Here is a 19450-nt window from a genome sequence, read left to right as displayed (position 1 = left end):
TGCATACAAACACAAGCATAAACTCGTGCACAAGCATGTCCGTGTGTGGCGTGCACGCACAGCATACCGTCGCGCGAGCATACTGCATACACACTCACAGTTCAGAACTGTACAGAACTACACAGGCAGAAAGTCACACGCACACACAGGACATGCACGCATGGACTCGCATATACGTGCATGCACACTCACATTGCTCACACATACATATATCCCGCAGTGTCGGCCAAAGTGATGGATTACAACAATCGGACAGAATATTTCATAAGTCCCAGCTGGCTGTGAGTAGAGAAAGCCATTTAAATTTGAAGGAGACAAGAGCTCTCTGTCTATTTCGGTCCCTGCTGTCCCTTCCCTCCCTCTCGAGTCCCTTCTCGCCCTATACTGTGTCACACTTTCTCGTTCCCACTTACACACAGATGCACACTATACATACAGTGTCCATTTACACAAGAAAGGAGAACACAGGGACTTAACCCATTCTGAACGGGAACCCCTTTTGGTGTTTTAAGCATTATGTTATGCTAGCTGTTGAAAAATAGCAGATCTACAAGCTCATAGCGCGGCACCGAGTGCCGCGCTACGAGCTTGTAGGTCTGCTATTTTTGAAAAATAGTGAAAATGTGGCGCAAATCTTTGAATATATATTCTTTCAGAGCCAACGTCTTTAAATAAAATCTTTGCTTCTGGGAGGGTCCCTGGAACAACATATTTTCAGATGGGGGGGGGGGGGTCGGCGGCCAAATCCAGATATTTTTGGGGGTCCTTGACATGAAAAAGGTTGAGCACCACTGACATAGTAACATAGGTTTTTTCAGAAAACTGTGTAGGATTTAGAAGACATTTGTAGAATTGTCCTCAGGTAAAAATGTGTTAATGCAAACAGACGTCGCCCACTGGCGCGAGGTGTGGCATTGCACAGATGAGGTGCATGACGATGTCCTGAGGCATGGCGGAGTGTTTATTTTCCTCGCCTGCGTGCGTCTGTGCATGTTGGTGATTCACCCTCATGCAGCCAAGCTTATTTTGGTGAAGAGGATGACCATGATTTCAGATTGTTATTGAAGGGAGATGCAGCATCTCATCTTCAAGAGGGACCCATAAACAAACAAAATACAAAAGAAGCATACTGTTCACAAATTCACAAAACATGCAGTACACAGACAAACAGATATACAAATACATACATATATATATATATATAGCTTGCTCACCCTCTTCCACCTACCCCACCAACCACCACATAGTCAGCTGTTACACAATGGAGATAAGGTCACAGTGCAGATAATTCAGCGTCCGTTAACCAGTAATGACGATTTGCCAGCTATACAGCTACAGCCAGGTCAACAGCACATTGTACACCCATCCCATATAATGCAAAATCACACAAAACTATCATGTAAGTTGTACTTGTCTGGTTTCACTTTGATGTGAATTGAGAGACAGTAAAATTGTCCTATAGGAACCACTCAAGCTGGAAAAAAGTTACATAACATACAATATATATATATTTGTTTAAAGTATTTTAAGCCAGATCATGATGCACACTGACTGCCTATTCTACTGTTCTGCCTGCACTGTCTGTGAATCCGATGGTGTGCAATATTGTCAAAATATGAAGCCTGATGCATGGTCTATAACGTGCTGATAAATTGTTGCTTTTAACACAATCCACGCCAGTACACTACAATAGAAACGCAGACCAGTTGCCAGCATTTCTATTGTAAAATAATAATTATTTATTTATTTTTAAAGGTATATTCAGTGATTTCACTTAATTCAAATATCACTTATTTTTTTGTTTTGTTGTGACAATCCTCTCTACTATAGAGTGTGCTGACCATATAAGGAGTTCCTACCTGTCCCCAGTTAACCCCTGGGGGTCAAAATACCTTATGTTTCGTTTTTGGCTCTCTATCCTGATTGGATGAAAGGCTTAGGTCCCAGCCAAAAACGAAACCTAAGGTTTTTTGAGTGAAATCACTGAATATACCTTTAAGACGCAAAAGTACGTCCTGGCACAGGGGGTTATAGTGCTTAAACGTAACCTGTCGTTCCTTGGCTTGGATTGGTTTAATATGGCGTTTGGTACTATTACTATTGTAATTGTGGTGATGTGGAGGATGTCCCTGCAGAGGGGGAATATATATTCTTTCAGAGCGAATGTTTTTAACATATTTTGGGGGCCACATATTCGGCATGCCAATTACATATATTTTTGGGGGTCCTTGACATGAAATATTGAGCACCACTGATATAGAAACATGAGGTATTTCAGTGTCAGGATTTAGAAGACTTTATTCTTTTAAATTCCGACGTCGGGTCTAAATGGGTTATAAATATCCATCCAGTTTCCAAGGTTGTTTCAACACAACACGTGCCACGCCCACCCATGATGTATTCCTCCTCATCCCACCCTGTTACCGACCGCACCGCTGGTGCAACAACGCCACTCCTCCAGACACCACAGCCCCAGGCGCTGCACCGTTGACTATACGCTCTGCCCTGTGCACCCATTGGTTCACGAAAATAGGGCAGAGACACACATATGCGCACGCACAAACACATACACATATACACAGAAGCAAAGAGAGAGAAACACATCAGAATCACAGATGTATGTTTCAAAGAACCCGATTATTTTCCCTCCAATCACGTCCAGACAGGTTATCAGTTAATCTATACAATATTACAAGCACATTATGTATACAGAAATTGACAAACCTACTGTAAAACAAGCAATGCATTGTTTCAGTGGACTGTTGACGATAATTGTGGTGTGCAACTAACTGTGCATATATTAGATTTAGACTTTAATGTCCCTGGAGGAGATTAGTTTTCACAGCCAGTTCCACACAGAAACACCAGATATAAACACAGTAAACATACAGATAAAGAGTAAAGACAGTACATAGTCTCCATACATACCTCCATACAGCCCAGTCCACAAACATTGTCCACAAGGCAGTTTGTGTGTGTGTGTGTGTGTGTGTGTGTGTGTGTGTTGATTGATTGTTATTTTTTTCTCTTGTGGCTTATTGCTTTATCATATACTCGCACACAATGTTGGTCTGTATTTAATGTCATACTCGGCCTGAAAATGAACATGGTCTTCATTGACTTTTAGAAAATATTTAAAAATCTGTGTGTGTGTGTGTGTGTGCGCGTGCGTGCATGCGTGTGTGTGCTCGCGTGCAGGCAGCAGCGCGGCATACCCAGCACTCCTGTCCTCCGCGGCCGCTCTGCGGGACAGGGCAGCGTTCCTTCAGTCGGAGAGCATGCGTCCGGCCAACGATCCCAAGGAGCGGGAGCGCTCCCACGTCCGCATGCTGAACGACGCGCTGCGCGACCTGGAGAAGAGCTTCCTCGTCCCTCTGCCTCCGCCTGGGGTGTACAGGTATGGGCAGTGTGCTGTAAGGCAGTGCTTTTCAACCCTTTTCATATCAAGGCCAATATTATTTATTCTCCATTGCACGTTGATAAAGCATTGATACATAAATTATCTTCATTACGTCACACTCAAAATCAGTATATACGAGCATACGCATAAAAAAAACAGCCGGCCACAGTATAGTACTTTTCAACGTACAACTTACATATTAATACATACGTTACCTGTTAGCTAACCAATATTGAAACATATCGTAATTACGTCACCATTGACGGCCAGTTATAAGTTATAACCCGACTTTAGTATTTAATTCCAATGTTTTACAGAGAGGCGTACAGAAAACCTATGATAGTCATGGAGAGGTTTTACTGGCCAGATGCAAAACGCGCTAATGAAGAGTTTTGTAGAAGTTGCCCAGAAGGCCAACTCACCCTGTCCCTTTGATAAACGTTTTCAATGAATGAATCAATCTCTTTGTCAAGCCTTTATTGTGCACAAGCTTTCAATGTGTACAGGTCCTTGGAAATGAAAGCGTCTTTGTGAGTAGTTGAGGCAGGCTGACATGGTGACGTGCTTCCATGTTTGTATGAATGAAAGGCTTTTGTGTTTCGGTTTATAATTGAGTACCTGGCTGATAAAGGGTTCAGGCTCTTATGACGTGTTTCACGAACCAGTGAGAGTAAAGTTAGGGCATCATGACATTCAGCCAGGGACACTATTGAGTGAGTGGATGAATCACACAACTGTGTGACGGAGAATTCTTTCTTTGGTATGATGGAAAAAATCCACTCAAAACCCAGAAACAGAAAACTCATCTTGTGTTCTTTTATGTTGATTTGCTGAAAATGTAGCCATGCAGTTTTCAGGTAAAACGGTAAATCTATATATATATTTTACTTGCGCAAGCAGAGCGTGCAAGTATTGTGGTCGTGCTCTGTCATCTGTCACCATTACTGTTCTCATTGTTTATCAACGACCTAGAGGATTACCTTATGGCTGTCAGTCTATTAATTATGACAACCCTCTTATTGATAGTTATTTCCAGCATTTGGAATACGCGGATTACACAAATCATGTCATGTCAAATACAAAGGAGGCAATAGACCTGATGTGTGGTTTCTGTGAAAAATGGAAATTGAAAATCAATAGTGAAAAAACAAAGGTCACAGTCTTTGGATGTAGAAAAGCTGATATCAGCAAATTAAAGTTTGTTTGTAACAGAGTCAAACTAGAGATTGTCCATAGTTTCAAATACCTTGGAGTTATTATGAATTATAATGGATCATTTAAGATTGCTATCGAAGAATTACACAAGCAGGCCTCACGTCCATGTAAATGTAGATCATTCGATTTACCAGTAAATGTTGCACTAGATCTTTTCGACAAAGTCATGCTGTACACATGTGAAATCTGGGGGTTCGAAAAAATTGAAAAATTACATCTTAAATTTATCAAGTACATCCTAAAAGTTAAAGATGGAGTGCCGTGATTTTTTTCCTCCCTAAAACATGATCATCAGTTGTTATTGTTTTAAGGAGGTATAATTATTTCCAAAAAGTGTACAGTATTTGTTAAAATGTTGTTTTTATGTGGGCACCCCACCAGTTCATTAAGTATGCCTGGTTTGCCTGGTGGGTGTTGATGGGTGGTGATCCACCTGAACTGAAGCTGCACCCACAGCTGTAGTTGTATGATAAAGGGGGGAGGGGTTAGGGGAGGGGCTCATAGTGTGGTGTTGAGATAATGAGATGATGTATGATGACGTATGATGATAAGAGCGCCCCTCACTTCACACGGGTGTGATTCTTTGAGGGGGGGCTAGCTCCTCCTATATTCAGCTATTAGTGTAGATTTTAATCCTACACAAAAAAATTATCCCCATTGACAATGTATGGAGAATTGACGTCATATGTAGACGAGCAAATCGACATGTTACTTGTGCGATGATAAGAGCGCCCCTCACTTCACACGATGTGTAATTTGTATTTTTATTTTATCCTGAAAACAGTTTTGGACATGAGGTTTCCACCCGACAGAGTGGATGATATATGCACACGCGGATCAGAGTATCAGTGTATAGAAGGGCTCGTTATCAGTAAAGCAACCTCCTGCTGCCTCCTGCATTATGTTCACATTAAAAACAGGTGGTACGCATGGGCCGTTGAGTGATAGTCAACGAGCACTTCGAAACTGCAGCACTCAAAAAAATAATTTGCAAGGAATTTAAGTAGCTCATAAAATGTCTACGGTGGATTTTTATGAAACAAACACTTTACAGATTGAAAGAGGATAATTCAAGCTTTCCCTACTGCTGCAATGTTGATGATTTTGACGTTGTTTAATATAATTAGAGAGGACTTTTCTGTTTGGATGAATGAGCTGTCTATGGGAAGTGTCACCTAGGTATCACCTTGCTGGCAAGATGGCTGCGCTCTGAATATGGAGAATAGCTGTTAACATACAGCTGGTAACCTATAGCTGCGGTACCTACAGCTGGTAACCTATTAGTGTTGTAGTCGAGACCACCTAAAGCGAGACCAAGACAAGACCAAGACCTAGAAGGGTCGAGACCGAGACAGAGACCGTGACCATTTCCCCCTCTTATTTGATAGGTACAGATAACAATCTTGATCTGAAACACTGCAAATAGATTTTACTGACTTTGGAACAGCTCAAAATTAGGTATACTTGTCTACACAGCATGATTCATTAAAATATTTATTTTAAATATCAAGCATAATCATACGCATCAAAACAACTGTCCTCTCAACCAACATTTATTTGAAGTTAACCACAAAAAAAAACAACATTTAAAGTGTTTCAGAAAACTTAGGATTTAGAACATTGGTTTAGAACTGGTTCTCAAAAATAGCAATTAGTGATCTCTCTCTCTCTCTCTCTCTCTCTCTCTCTGTGTGTGTGTGTGTGTGTGTGTGTGTGTGTGTGTGTGTGTGTGTGTGTGTGTGTGTGTGTGTGTGTGTGTGTGTGTGTGTGTGTGTGTGTGTGTGTGTGTGTGTGTGTGTGTGTGCCTACATGACATGATCACATAAGGATGGATTTTACTTTAGGTATAGTAGGCTAATGTAACGTCAGTTAGGTGGCGGTTCTTCTCATAATGAAACTAAACCACGGCAAGGCTTCATGCATAGGTCGCGCTGCAATGCAACGCGTTGTGAGTTGTAGTTCGGCTATTTTCAGATCACCATTCAGATCACCGCTCCACCTCGTTTATTAAAATGACTACAGGCTACAAGTTACAAGTTACAACACAACACACACACATTATAAAAAACACCCGGAAAGCTTGCAGCCTTGCACTGTTCGTAGAAATATTTTAAGACACTTTATTTATTTATGCCTGAGGCTGATATCATTTCATGATAGAATCAATCATAATAACATGTTGGCTACCGGATTTCAAACTACATTAGACGTGTGCTCTTCTTTTCTTTGGAGCGATATGAACGTCATGCAGCACTGTGCTCCGTAGACAGATATGAACGTCATGCAGCACTGTGCTCCGTAGACAGATATGAACGTCATGCAGCACTGTGCTCCGTAGACAGATATGAACGTCATGCAGCACTGTGCTCCGTAGACAGATATGAACGTCATGCAGCACTGTGCTCCGTAGACAGCTGTCTGTAATGAATTCATGTTATGAACGTCATGCAGCACTGTGCTCCGTAGACAGCTGTCTTTAATGAATTCATGTTATGAATGGGCTCCTCTCACTCTCAGTCCTTGCGATCGGGTTGATATAATAGAACGTTTTGCATCTCGTCTGTAGTGGTCTCGGTGGGGGAAGAGACCCGAGACAATTGGTCCGAGACGGCCAGACCGAGACCAAGACCGAGACAAATTAGGGGCGAGACCAAGACGAGACCGCAAGACAAAACATAAATTTTGGTCTCGAGACGAGACCATGTCTCGAGAACTACAACACTATAACCTATAACTGGTAACTATAGCTGGTAACCTATAACTGGTAACCTATAACTGGTAACTATAGCTGGTAACCTATAACTGGTAACTATAGCTGGTAACCTATAGCTGGTAACTATAGCTGGTAACCTATAACTGGTTACTATAGCTGGTAACATATAGCTGGTAACTATAACTGGTAACTATAGCTGGTAACCTATAGCTGCATGGTAACCTATAACTGGTAACTATAGCTGGTAACCTATAGCTGCATGGTAACCTATAACTGGTAACTATAGCTGGTAACCTATAGCTGGTAACTATAACTGGTAACTATAGCTGGTAACATATAACTGGTTACTATAGCTGTTAACCTATAGCTGTATGGTATAACCTATAACTGGTCAACCTGTCTTTCCAGCTATTAGATAAACCGACAGATAAAGACATTCAAGAAAACATAGTTGTTGACAAATAGTCAACAATAATCATATGCACGCTAAGAACAGTGGAGTATCTATATAATGAAACTATGCGTATATACTATAGAGTGCTACAGTATGTCTACATAAAATTTCAAATATAAGTTAATTCAAAACGGGATCTGAATAAGCAAGAATAAACATGTGAAGACATAGACCTGGCATGATCCTATAAACGCTTGTGTTTAAGCCCAGAGAGACAGCAGAGTAGAATTATTGTTGCTCATGATAGTTTCAGATACAGGCACAGCCAGTTAACATCACAGTGTGAACAGGAGCAGTTTATCGTTATGTGTTACCATGACAATACAACTCAGCTGCTGCTTTGTCCAGTGCCTGTCTTCATCGATGCCGTTGCAGTGGAAAGGGCTCAGCAAGTTCAAGTTCCTTGGAATACACATTGAGTGGGGGGACACACGCCACGCCTGTGAGGGAAAAGAATGCTTCAACAGAGACTGGTTTCACGAGTGGGCCGCGCAATCCTCAGGTTCTACCACAACAGCTCCATTGAAAGCATTCTATCAGGCTGTTCCACTGCCTGGTATGGAAACTGCACCGCCCACGGACAGAAAAATGGGTGGTGCGGTCGGGCCAATCGTAATAATAGTAATTATCGTACAGCTTCCCTCGCACCAGGAGCTGTACGAATAGCGGTGTGTAGTCAAAGCTTATCACTTTATCATCAATGACAGGCAAATTGCTCACACCCCTACTGTGACCACAGCCAGGCCAGGAGGCCTACTGTAGTATCACAGGTAAGACCACCAGGTTTCTGAGTAGCTTACCATCATACTGTTGAACAAAACTTTGAAACTGTTTTCCTCCGTTCATGAGAATCTGTTCCTCTACTTAACTTTCCCTGTGGGCCTACCATGTGGATTCTTACCTGTGACAGTTCTGAGTTAGTGTTGATTTAGAGTCGAAGTGTCCTTGAGCAAGACACTGAACAGCTAATTGCTCCCGATGTGCAGGTTGGTGCCTTGCATGGTTTCCCCCGCCATCGACGTATGAATGTGTGTGTGAATGTAATGCACAATTTATGTAAAGCGCTATATAAATGCACCATTTACCAATTACCAATTTTGCACCTTATATCTAATCTCAAGTACATACCTGCCGCTATATGTGGACCTACCGATGTGTTGCTACCACTTCTACACCTTATGTTTAACCTCATGTAAATTACTACTACTGTTTAGATTTTTTTTCCCTGCTCCTTCACACTGTCAACTTCTGCTACTCCCTTTCTGAAAAAGAACAAATTGATGGAGCTTGTGCACAAACAATTTTCACCCACTTCTTTACACATGCAAAGTTGCAAACCTGTGATGTGACAAATACATTCTTGAGCTTTGAACACCCCTCCCTATCCCTCACTCATATGCAAGCTCGCATGCGTGGCGCACAGCGCTCAGCCGTGAGCCTCACCATCTTTTGCCAGATCCAATGCATTTGTGTCCTACCTTCTTAGTGCATGTTAATGCCGTGCTGCTACGTATAAACATAAACACAATATGCATCCCGTAAACAGGTAGCAAGGTAACAGACATAACTGACACTATATGTTAAAGATAACTGGATGCTCCTCAAGCTTGTCAAATGACTTCATTATCACATAACAGGTTTACAGGTGCATACAAGCTCTCCTCAGGTGCATGGTTATAAGATAAACATGGCAGTGGGTGAGGCAGTCAAAATAGCAGCTGTGTGGGCCCAGGCCGTAGCGTAACGGTCTGGGCACCGGACTGGTGATCCAGTCGCGGTGTGCTGCGGGTTCGACTCCCGGACCCGACACGGCCTTTACCGCATGTCATCCCCCCATCTCTCTCCCGTTTCCTGTCAGCCTACTTTCTATCCCTTAAAAAATCAATAAAGGCGTAAGCCGCAAAAAAATATAAAAAAAAAAGAAAAAAATAGCAGCTGTGTGAAAGACACAGCATCTGATTATACATGAGGTCACTGATAGTACCGGTATCTGGTTTATACACGAAAGTGCATAGTTTAAAGATCAATATTCATATTAGCAATAAAATTTTATTATTATGAATCCATCTATGTTTCTATTTAGTATATTGAGTCCTGTCCTGTCCTGTCCTGTCCTGTCCTGTCCTGTCCTGTCCTGTCCTGTCCTGTCCTGTCCTGTCCTGTCCTGTCCTGTCCTGTCCTGTCCTGACCTGACCTGTCCTGTCCTGTCCTGTCCTGACCTGACCTGACCTGACCTGTCCTGTCCTGTCCTGTCCTGTCCTGTCCTGTCCTGTCCTGTCCTGTCCTGTCCTGTCCTGTCCTGTCCTGTCCTGACCTGTCCTGTCCTGTCCTGAGCTGTCCTGTCCTGTCCTGTCCTGTCCTGTCCTGTCCTGACCTGACCTGTCCTGTCCTGTCCTGACCTGACCTGCCCTGCCCTGACCTGACCTGACCTGACCTGACCTGACCTGACCTGACCTGACCTGACCTGACCTGACCTGTCCTGTCCTGTCCTGTCCTGTCCTGTCCTGTCCTGACCTGTCCTGTCCTGTCCTGTCCTGACCTGACCTGACCTGTCCTGTCCTGACCTGACCTGACCTGACCTGACCTGTCCTGTCCTGTCCTGTCCTGTCCTGTCCTGTCCTGTCCTGACCTGACCTGTCCTGTCCTGTCCTGTCCTGACCTGACCTGACCTGTCCTGTCCTGACCTGTCCTGTCCTGTCCTGTCCTGTCCTGTCCTGAACTGTCCTGACCTGTCCTGTCCTGTCCTGTCCTGTCCTGTCCTGTCCTGTCCTGTCCTGTCCTGTCCTGTCCTGTCCTGTCCTGTCCTGTCCTGTCCTGTCCTGTCCTGACCTGACCTGACCTGTCCTGTCCTGTCCTGTCCTGTCCTGTCCTGTCCTGTCCTGTCCTGTCCTGTCCTGTCCTGACCTGACCTGTCCTGTCCTGTCCTGTCCTGACCTGACCTGACCTGACCTGTCCTGTCCTGTCCTGTCCTGTCCTGTCCTGTCCTGACCTGACCTGACCTGTCCTGTCCTGTCCTGTCCTGTCCTGTCCTGATCTGTCCTGTCCTGTCCTGTCCTGTCCTGTCCTGACCTGTCCTGTCCTGTCCTGTCCTGTCCTGTCCTGTCCTGATCTGACCTGACCTGACCTGACCTGACCTGACCTGTCCTGTCCTGTCCTGTCCTTTACTTTACTTTCTCTTTACAGCTGTATTATTTTTTTATTACTTTTTTTCTTCTTTTTTTAGCACTGCACTGTAACTTTAGTCGTATTAATCTGTCTTATTTAAAAATAAATAGCTTACCTGTACATTCTCTTAACTCTTTAATACATTTATTAGTTTTATTTAAATGTATTTGTTCTGTGTAAAGCACTTTAACAGTCCTTAATCTCTCTATTCCCGCGCTGTCCTGTCGTCTCCTACTAATGCACAGCATTACTGTACGCATATTCAAATGATGATTGTTCTCTGATGCCATGAGACGAGAGAGAATATTGATGGACAGAGCGAAAGAGAAAAATGAACTGTGGGAACAGAGACAGAGAGAGAAAGAACAACTGTGATAGGCCATCAGATTGTTCCACTCATGTTCACTAGTGCATTTCCATACTTCAACCCTTTTCATATCAAGGCCTATTTGAGCCACGGACCACCATGACCAGATTGACTGATGGGCTGCCATTGGACTTTTGTCATTTTCATGTTTTCATGTCATATGAAAGCAGGGAATCATAGCTTCAACTTGACATATTGTTGTTGGTTCAGTTTGCACCCGCACCGGTTTTGGAGATATGGCTTATTCAAGAGTAATGTCTTGCAGAAAACAGCGAGATTAGAAAACAGGCATGAAAGGTTCACTTCTGTGGACTCTAACATTACACCTAGCTACAGTACATGTTTTCATATTTACATGTCGATTTCAGCTCTGACATTTATTTCAGACATTCTCTAGTATGTGAAGAGTCTGCCTGTGCTATTAACTCATTTTGGATAATAATGATAATAATAATAAGGTTTTCTCCTCTGGTGAAATGCTGGAGGCTGCACAATGGCGGCCTCTCAGTCAAATCTGGTCACAGTGGTGATAAGATTTAGCCTTGCAGACCCAAAACTAAACAATCTGACCACATGTCCATGTTGTATTGATGTTGGTATCATAGGAGAGATAACAGGCAAGCATTGATCAAAATAACAATTCTTCTTTGACTTGTACATTTAATAATGTAGATGTTTAACAACAATTTAACTCTTGACTGCATGTGTAAAATGAAACCAAATGGACCCGTATGAGTCCATTTGGTTTCATTTTACGTTCTCAAGAGCTAAAGATCTATAATGGTCCATTTGGTTACCATTACCAACTCTCCATCATTTAGCTGGTTGAAAACCACTGCTATAGATCTATCATTTTCCAGTTTACGACTTAACCGTTTCAGTTCGTACGACGTGTGAGGCCGTCATAAGGATCCCGAAATATTAGTGCCTACGACGTCTTTGGACGTCCTAGCGACGTCCCAGCGACGCGGGGCGAGATACGAATATTCTGAATTTTTCCTTTTTTTTGGGGCATTTCGCTTTTCGCTTTCCGTATGCTAACGCTCAGTGCAATTATTAGCTTGTCATTGACTCCCATGTTAGCGCGGCGGAAAGAATGACTCGTATCTCCTAATCCAAGGCGCTCTCCGTGGTGATGAATGGATCGATATGCTGGCGCTTCATTTCTGCTCCTCATCCGTCTCTCCCGCAAAATATGAACGCTTTTTGGAGCGTAAAAAAAGAAATGAAGATGATCGGGGATGTGAGGTCACTTAGTAAAGTCAACTTTTTTAGGAAAGTGTTTCCGGTTCATGGCTTTCAGAGTAAGAGCGATCAGACAACTCTGGCACCCCGGAGCTTCTATTTTGATGCACTTCCGGCACTAAATGTGGTTACGTACTCCTATCCTTTCCTCTAGTGACCAATGCCCATTCTCTCTCTAACTTCTCAGCAATAACTTCCAGCCTTACCACACCCCCTAATAATGGCTCCCTTTCTACTCTCTGTCTTGTCTTGTTACCACCCTGACTGTTCGTCGCTAGATAAGAGATTGCACATCAAAGCACTTGATGTATAATGCAAACAGAAACGCCCTCCTCAGACTGACAAGAGAAATACAAAGACAGCTGGATGAAGACAAACAGACATCAGAAGAACGAGACAGTGAGAAGCAGCTGCTGCGAGGAGAAGCGAGGGAGAGGATGACAGATAGACAGAGGAAGGGGACGGCGACACCAAAAGACAGAGAGAGGCAGAGAATAAGAGAGAGAGGTAAAAAAGAGAATCAGTCACGGTACAGGCGAGACAACGAGACAGTGTGAATGTTTTCATGTTTGGAATCTCTCCGGTGCCTATGGTGCGATTGGAACATTGGCGTTTCCTGGAGCAATATGGACATTGCCTTAGCTCGCTAGCATTGGCTAAAACATGCCCCTGAAAACGTGGCACCCAAGCACTAGCTATTTTGTCCACCAGGTGGAAAGAAAATAGGAAAGAAAATGAATATTTACTAGTCGTGACCCATAAAAATGTAACTGTGACCGTATGTTTGGGAAACATTGTAACAGAGAGACAGATGTCAGGTGACTGCAGAGAGACATAGTGCTTCCAGACAGGTGACTAAAGTAAACATCTCGCACACGTGTGCACACATACGTGTCACGCACGCACGCACGCGCACGCATGCACGCACGCTCACGCATGCACGCACGCTCACATGTGTAAAGAGCTGTCACATTGGTGGATGGATGCTCTTGTTCCTGTGTGAGTGACACCTGGGACCGGCAGCCTCGGCTTAAACCCAATTTGTTGTGTTGTTGGAGGAGGAAGCAGCCTCAATTAAAAGTGGATGTCAGGCTACCGGGGGCCGTACCGATCGATAGCAGATGTCTGTGTGTACACTCTGAGGTCCCTGGAAAAAAATGAGACCACTTTCATAACTGGATATTCAGAGACAGCAGCACACACAGCCAGGCAGCCCACCGGCGGTTATGGAAGTACATTTCCTTAAGTACAATGTTGAGGTATTTGCAGTTTACTTGGTATTTCCAATTCCCAATACTTCTACTCCGTTACATCTCGGATCCAATTATTGTAGGCTACTTTTACTCCACTACATTCATTTGAAAACTTGATTTACTACTTACTTTGTTATTATTACAAAACATACAGTAACCACTTCAGCCCTATATACATTTCGGCAATAGAACTCTTTTGAAAATAGACGATCTTACAAGTTCACAATGTGTATTTCACAATGTGTATTTCTCTAACTTGGACACTCAGGCATGAAGGAAGCATGAGTTCAAGTCCGTTGCTCTCCCCTTGTCCCTCATATATGGGGACTAGGTTGGTGGAGCGTGTGTAGAGCCCAGGATCACATTAGATGATTGACACAGGGGTGAAAAATGGGTTACAAAATCGTGGGATAAAAAAAATATATATAAAATAAAAATGTGTATTTCTATATTGCAGTATTGATACTTTTACTTACAGTCCACCGGTAGAGGACAGGCGTTGCCCTGAGCCCCAAATGGGACTAGGGAATAGTTATATTGCATTATTGTCACTTATTATTTGTGTATTGTCACTATTGTGTGTTTTTGAGGCCCCCATGCTTTATTAAATTTGGTTCCTTTCATGATTTCTTCTCTGTTTTTGTTTATTGGTGATTTTTTTGGTGGCTTTTAAACCTGGGTTTTATTGTTTTGTACTTTTTTGTTTTTGATGTTTAATGCGTTGAGCTTGGTAAACCCCAGAGATTCAAGTATACTGTAACAGTTTGTCTGGAAAGTGGGTTTTTGTTATTGGCATGGCTTTGTATGTGCAGCTGCCCTGTGGTCAGGGTTGGGGAGGTTATTCTCAACGTGTAATCTGTTACTCTCCAACCCTGCCCATAGCCATCCTTGACAAGAGCCAAATACATATTCTGGAAGATTTATTCGTTGTTTTATACTTGGGGCCTTCCTTCATTTATCAACGCATGCTTCCATCAGCCATACAGACAGTTTGGCCTGGTTATGTAACTTATGTTATGGCTTCACTGTTGCTGCAATCGTTCTGGATCGCAATGTTGGCTGCAAATCCATACTGTAGAAAAAGCCGGAATAATGTTGGCAAGAGGAGATGCTCAACTTGCGACATATTAATCAGTATCGGCCGATATTTGCCGTTATCGGTCAATATCATAATGGGCAAATAAAACTGACATTAACCGATGGCAGTAGCCGATATGTAACTATTGTGTTAAGCATACATTTTTAGCTGGCTATGTTAGTGTGTTGGTTATCTGCAGTCTACAAAGCTGTAGATTCTGAACATGTATGTCTTGTATTGCAGATGTATTTGTTTCCCTGGCACAAAAGGGGGAAATAAAAACAACCAAAACAAAAACATATATCTGTATCAGTATCGGTTATCAGCCAAGATTTTCCATATTGGTGCATCCCTATTCTAAATAGTAACCAGATTTGAAACACTGGTAGGAATGGCCTCAGCTGTCTGTCTGCCACTGAGAAAGAAAATGGGTTTGTTTCTTTCTTTCTTTTCTTTCGGGCGTTGTTTATGTCAAACTGTTAATTTTCAGGATATACGCATACTTACAGTATAACCACTGTTAATTTGACGAATAGCGAAATGTTCACTTTCACACACTGAGGCGAGCTTATATATCGCCTATTTTCTTTACTTTTGCACTACGCTCTTGTATGACGCAGTAGGGCACTAATTCATGGTTGAAAAAAATACAACATATAAAAAGTTGAAATATGGAGTATGAAGTTTTCGGGCCGACAAAATGTACTGTGTATTTGGTACAGTGAATCTGACTAACTTCTGTTGGGTCAGAACTATGTGGTGAAGGTCAGTTGGTAGCCCTCCCTTCCAACTCTGAATCCCAAGCCTCTGTTAAGAGATGAAGAATCGCTCTATTTACTTTGTAAGACCCACCGTTCAGCCGCTTTAAGAGAAATCAATGTGTGTCAGCCCCCAGTCTCTGACATCGTGACCTAGAAATGACTGCTCTACTATACCACAGGCTTCTCTCTCTCTCTGTGTGTGTGTGCGTGTGCGTGTGCGTGTGTGTGCGTGTGTGTGTGTGTGTGTGTGTGTGTGTGCGCGCATGTTTGCATGTCTGTAGTCTATTTCACCTGATGTCTGTGTAAACGTGTGTGTACTATAATATGTGACAGTAAGATAAAGCAAAATGGATAGCCTGTGTTTTAAGGGCAATAATTCATATGGTATTGTTGTATTATTTTTTCTGTGACCTGTTTATAACAAAAAAGACTATCCAGAGGACAAAGCAAATGTTTTATACATGGCCTTGTTTCAGTAGCCCATTGTGCAGTGTTACCTTAAAAACACGTGGAGGTCATTTCCAATTTCAAATATATATTTTCCTGCAAATTATTTTCTCACGATTATTATGCAAGAGATGTTATTTGCCAAAATGTCAAGTTGAATAGAACGGCTTACAAGTACAGCCTTGAACTTTGTTCTATATCTTCTGTTTAGTTGAATGGTATTTATTTTTATACAAAGCAAACACCACATCATGTGTTCAATGCTTTGTACGGTATTTTCTAAGATATTGTCTCTCTCTGTCTGTCTGCGTGTGTCTCCCTGTTTTTTAGGAACCTGTTATATAGCCTTCCAGGAAAGACTCCCCAATTCTCCATCCTGAGATTCCCAGAAATGGTCCTTCAGCCTACAACAACACTCCAAATCAACAGGAACAAGGATGTACTATACCACAGCTCTGTGAACCAATCACTGTCTCTTATCGTCAGAGCCATCCGGTCTGCTGAGAGGCTGGTTAATTTTGGCCTGGACTTGTTTGAGAACTACCCAGGTGGTACAAACTAATCTTGGACGTTAATGACCCAGGTTAATTACCATGGATACGCTCTCGACAATAACCATTACGGGCAAATGCAATCAAATTGAAATCAGTGAGGAAACGAAAATAAATTGTTCTCTGCCTATGACACAGTATGTCAAGGTTCAAAGACTACCTGCCTCTCTTACTGATTATTGAGAGACCATTTAATGCTATAAAGCAATGGTAGATTACAAGTATTATTTCTGTACTGGAGCCTCAATATTGCATCAGATGCATATAGTGTATGTATGCACACTTGCACAGTGATGCATTACTATTGATGAAGCATTGCATTGAATTGTACATTTTGCCAGGCCAAAAAGGTAAGGTCAGTTTTAAACTGAATTCCCTTCCTGAATTGATCAAAGTGAAAGTAAATGTATACCACAGTCTCGGCTCTTTCATGGACTAGAAAGCAGTAGAAATAAAACCAGGTCATTTTAAACTCACCGTCTTCAGATGATATGCATACTGTAAACTCACCGTCCTCAGATGATATGCATACTGTAAACTCACCGTCCTCAGATGATATGCATACTGTAAACAACGTCCTCAGATGAAATGCATACTGGTTTAGATAATTATACTAATTATTATGCAATGTGTTGATATTCTTACTGGCATAGATTTGACTTTTATAATTGCATTGTGAATCAGTGTACTGTACCTCCAGAGCAGTGGGTACTTGAGGTAGCTTGCCGTTTCTATTTTATTTCCCATGATCCTCCTGGCCTTGACCAAGACACTGAACAGCTCCCAGTGAGCAGGATGCCTTGCATGTTTGCCTCCACTATCGCTGTGTGAATGGGTGAATGTAATGCACACTGAAGCGCCTTGGATAAAGGTGATATGGTATGGCCTGGTCACAGTGCAATGCCTGCAATGACATGCATAAGATCATGGTCATCCCTATGTTCAAAGGAAAAATATTTAGGAAGACCGTCGAGCCGATTCTACTCCATGGCTCCGAGACATGGACACTTTCAAAGAAATTAGAGATACGGTTGGGTGGCACTTAGACCCGCCTTCTAATGAGAGTGCAACATTTGTCTTGGTAGAGCCACCCATCAACTAATCTAATATACGGCAACCTTCCCCGTGTTTCTTCACTAGTCCGATCCAGAAGAACACAGTTTGCCGGCCACTGCTACAGAGCTGACAATGAGGTTATATCTTGAATCTTCCCTTCTCTGGAATCCTGCCTCAAAGCAGACCAGAGGTAGAAAGCTGTCGTTCCCTGATGTCATCGCTAGGGACACATGCATCAGCAAGCAGGAACTGGGGAAGGCAATGAAGGACCGGAAAGTCTGGCGTGGCATTGTGAAATCCATGATCTCGACCGCGATCGAAAAATGATGATATGATGAAAGGTGCTATAGAAATGGAGACCCTTTAACCTTGTTATCATCCCCTACACTATAATTGGTAGCACGGGTTATCAAGATGGTGACTTTTATCCTTTTGACCCTCTCGTTTAAGTCATACATACCAACATTGATAAACCTATATATTTTTCACAAAAGGGGTGACCCAGACCAAGATCGTCTGATAAAGAAATATAAACATGTATCTCTGTAAATCATGTTTTTTTAATTTGCGGCCAGAGAGCCACATTCAACCATCTGTTTTGTATTTGTGTTCCTTCATGGTGGAAAGTTGAAATAAAATGTCTTTTTACAAACAGTATCACACCTGTAAACAGAACAGACCGTTAAATGGTAAGAACTGAGGCAATAAATCACACAGTAAAATCCTCAATGCTAATTTCACTTAGACCTGTACAGGTTCATTTTTAGGTCCATTTTTACATTCAGAGTTGAATACACACTTTTAATACACACAATTTCACTGTGCAACCTCAGGAATAACAAAGAAACCACTCTCCTTGTCCATAGAATGAAACTCTTGAAAGTGTTACATTTACACAGACTGCTTTGCCAACCCAAGCCCTGTCTGTCTGGTAGTAGTGTGAATGAAACGTTTACTGGGCAGATAGTGATTTGGGTACACAAAAATGTAATTAGTCGAGAATAATTGTAAACAACTAAAGTGTTTACACAGACCAGTTGGTAAGAACTACAGCAAACAGTAGTCCGAGGTGGATGCGTTGCATTACGCATCCTACTCATGCTCTCTTTCTACATTACTCCTACTGCCCCTCTCTTTTCTCTTAATCCACTCCCATTCCTTTCAAATTCACTCCTCTCCAATTATCCGTTTCATTCCATGTACTGTACTCTTCCTAACAGTATTTGTAATATCGTACCTTACTACCTTCTCTTCTGCTCTCTCTCTCTCGCTCTCTCTGCCCTGTACTCCCTCTCTCTCTCATCCTTTCTGCTCACTCAATTTATTCTGGTATCTCATCTCCCACTAGTTTCCAATCTCCTGTTTGTCATATAAAGATATACACTTGTCTGGTGTATTTATATCAAAAGATTTGAATGACTAAAGTTTCAACTTGAATATGTTGAAAGTTGTGCTAATTTGTACTCTGTACAACTTCTCACACCGCTGTCACATTTAATTTACGAGTCTAAATTCAGTATCTTCGTTGAACCTGCTCACGTCATTCTTTATACAATTAAACATGTTTACTAGGATAACGTTTCAGCTAAACATACAGAAGTGCTTTATTTCTTGCTTTACTTATTTATTTCTAAGTGTTTGATTTGGCTTTGTATCATGGTGGTAGGTTGGGGGGGGGGGGTTCAGGCTATATAATTTCGAGGCAAAATGTGGATTATTAGAGCTGTCAACATATAACAGGTTTT

At 42.3% G+C, this 19450-nt stretch overlaps 1 protein-coding gene across 1 annotated transcript in view; it reads left to right on the top strand.

The window, feature by feature from the left end:
- The window catches only part of naaladl2 (N-acetylated alpha-linked acidic dipeptidase like 2), a 402484-nt gene extending 385807 nt beyond the window's left edge, over nt 1–16677 (top strand). Inside the window, exons 15-16 of the mRNA XM_083768092.1 lie at nt 3199–3397; nt 16429–16677. Coding sequence (XP_083624218.1) covers nt 3199–3397; nt 16429–16660 — 431 coding nt within the window. The 3' untranslated portion in view covers nt 16661–16677. The remainder of the gene's footprint in view (nt 1–3198; nt 3398–16428) is intronic.
- The last annotated feature ends 2773 nt before the right edge of the window (nt 16678–19450 follow it).

The sequence above is a fragment of the Protomyctophum parallelum genome (assembly GCF_964188405.1).
Source record: "Protomyctophum parallelum genome assembly, chromosome: 6".
Taxonomy (NCBI): Eukaryota; Metazoa; Chordata; class Actinopteri; order Myctophiformes; family Myctophidae; genus Protomyctophum; species Protomyctophum parallelum.
Note: the sequence above shows the minus strand (reverse complement) of the source record. Positions and strands in the feature narration are given on the sequence as shown.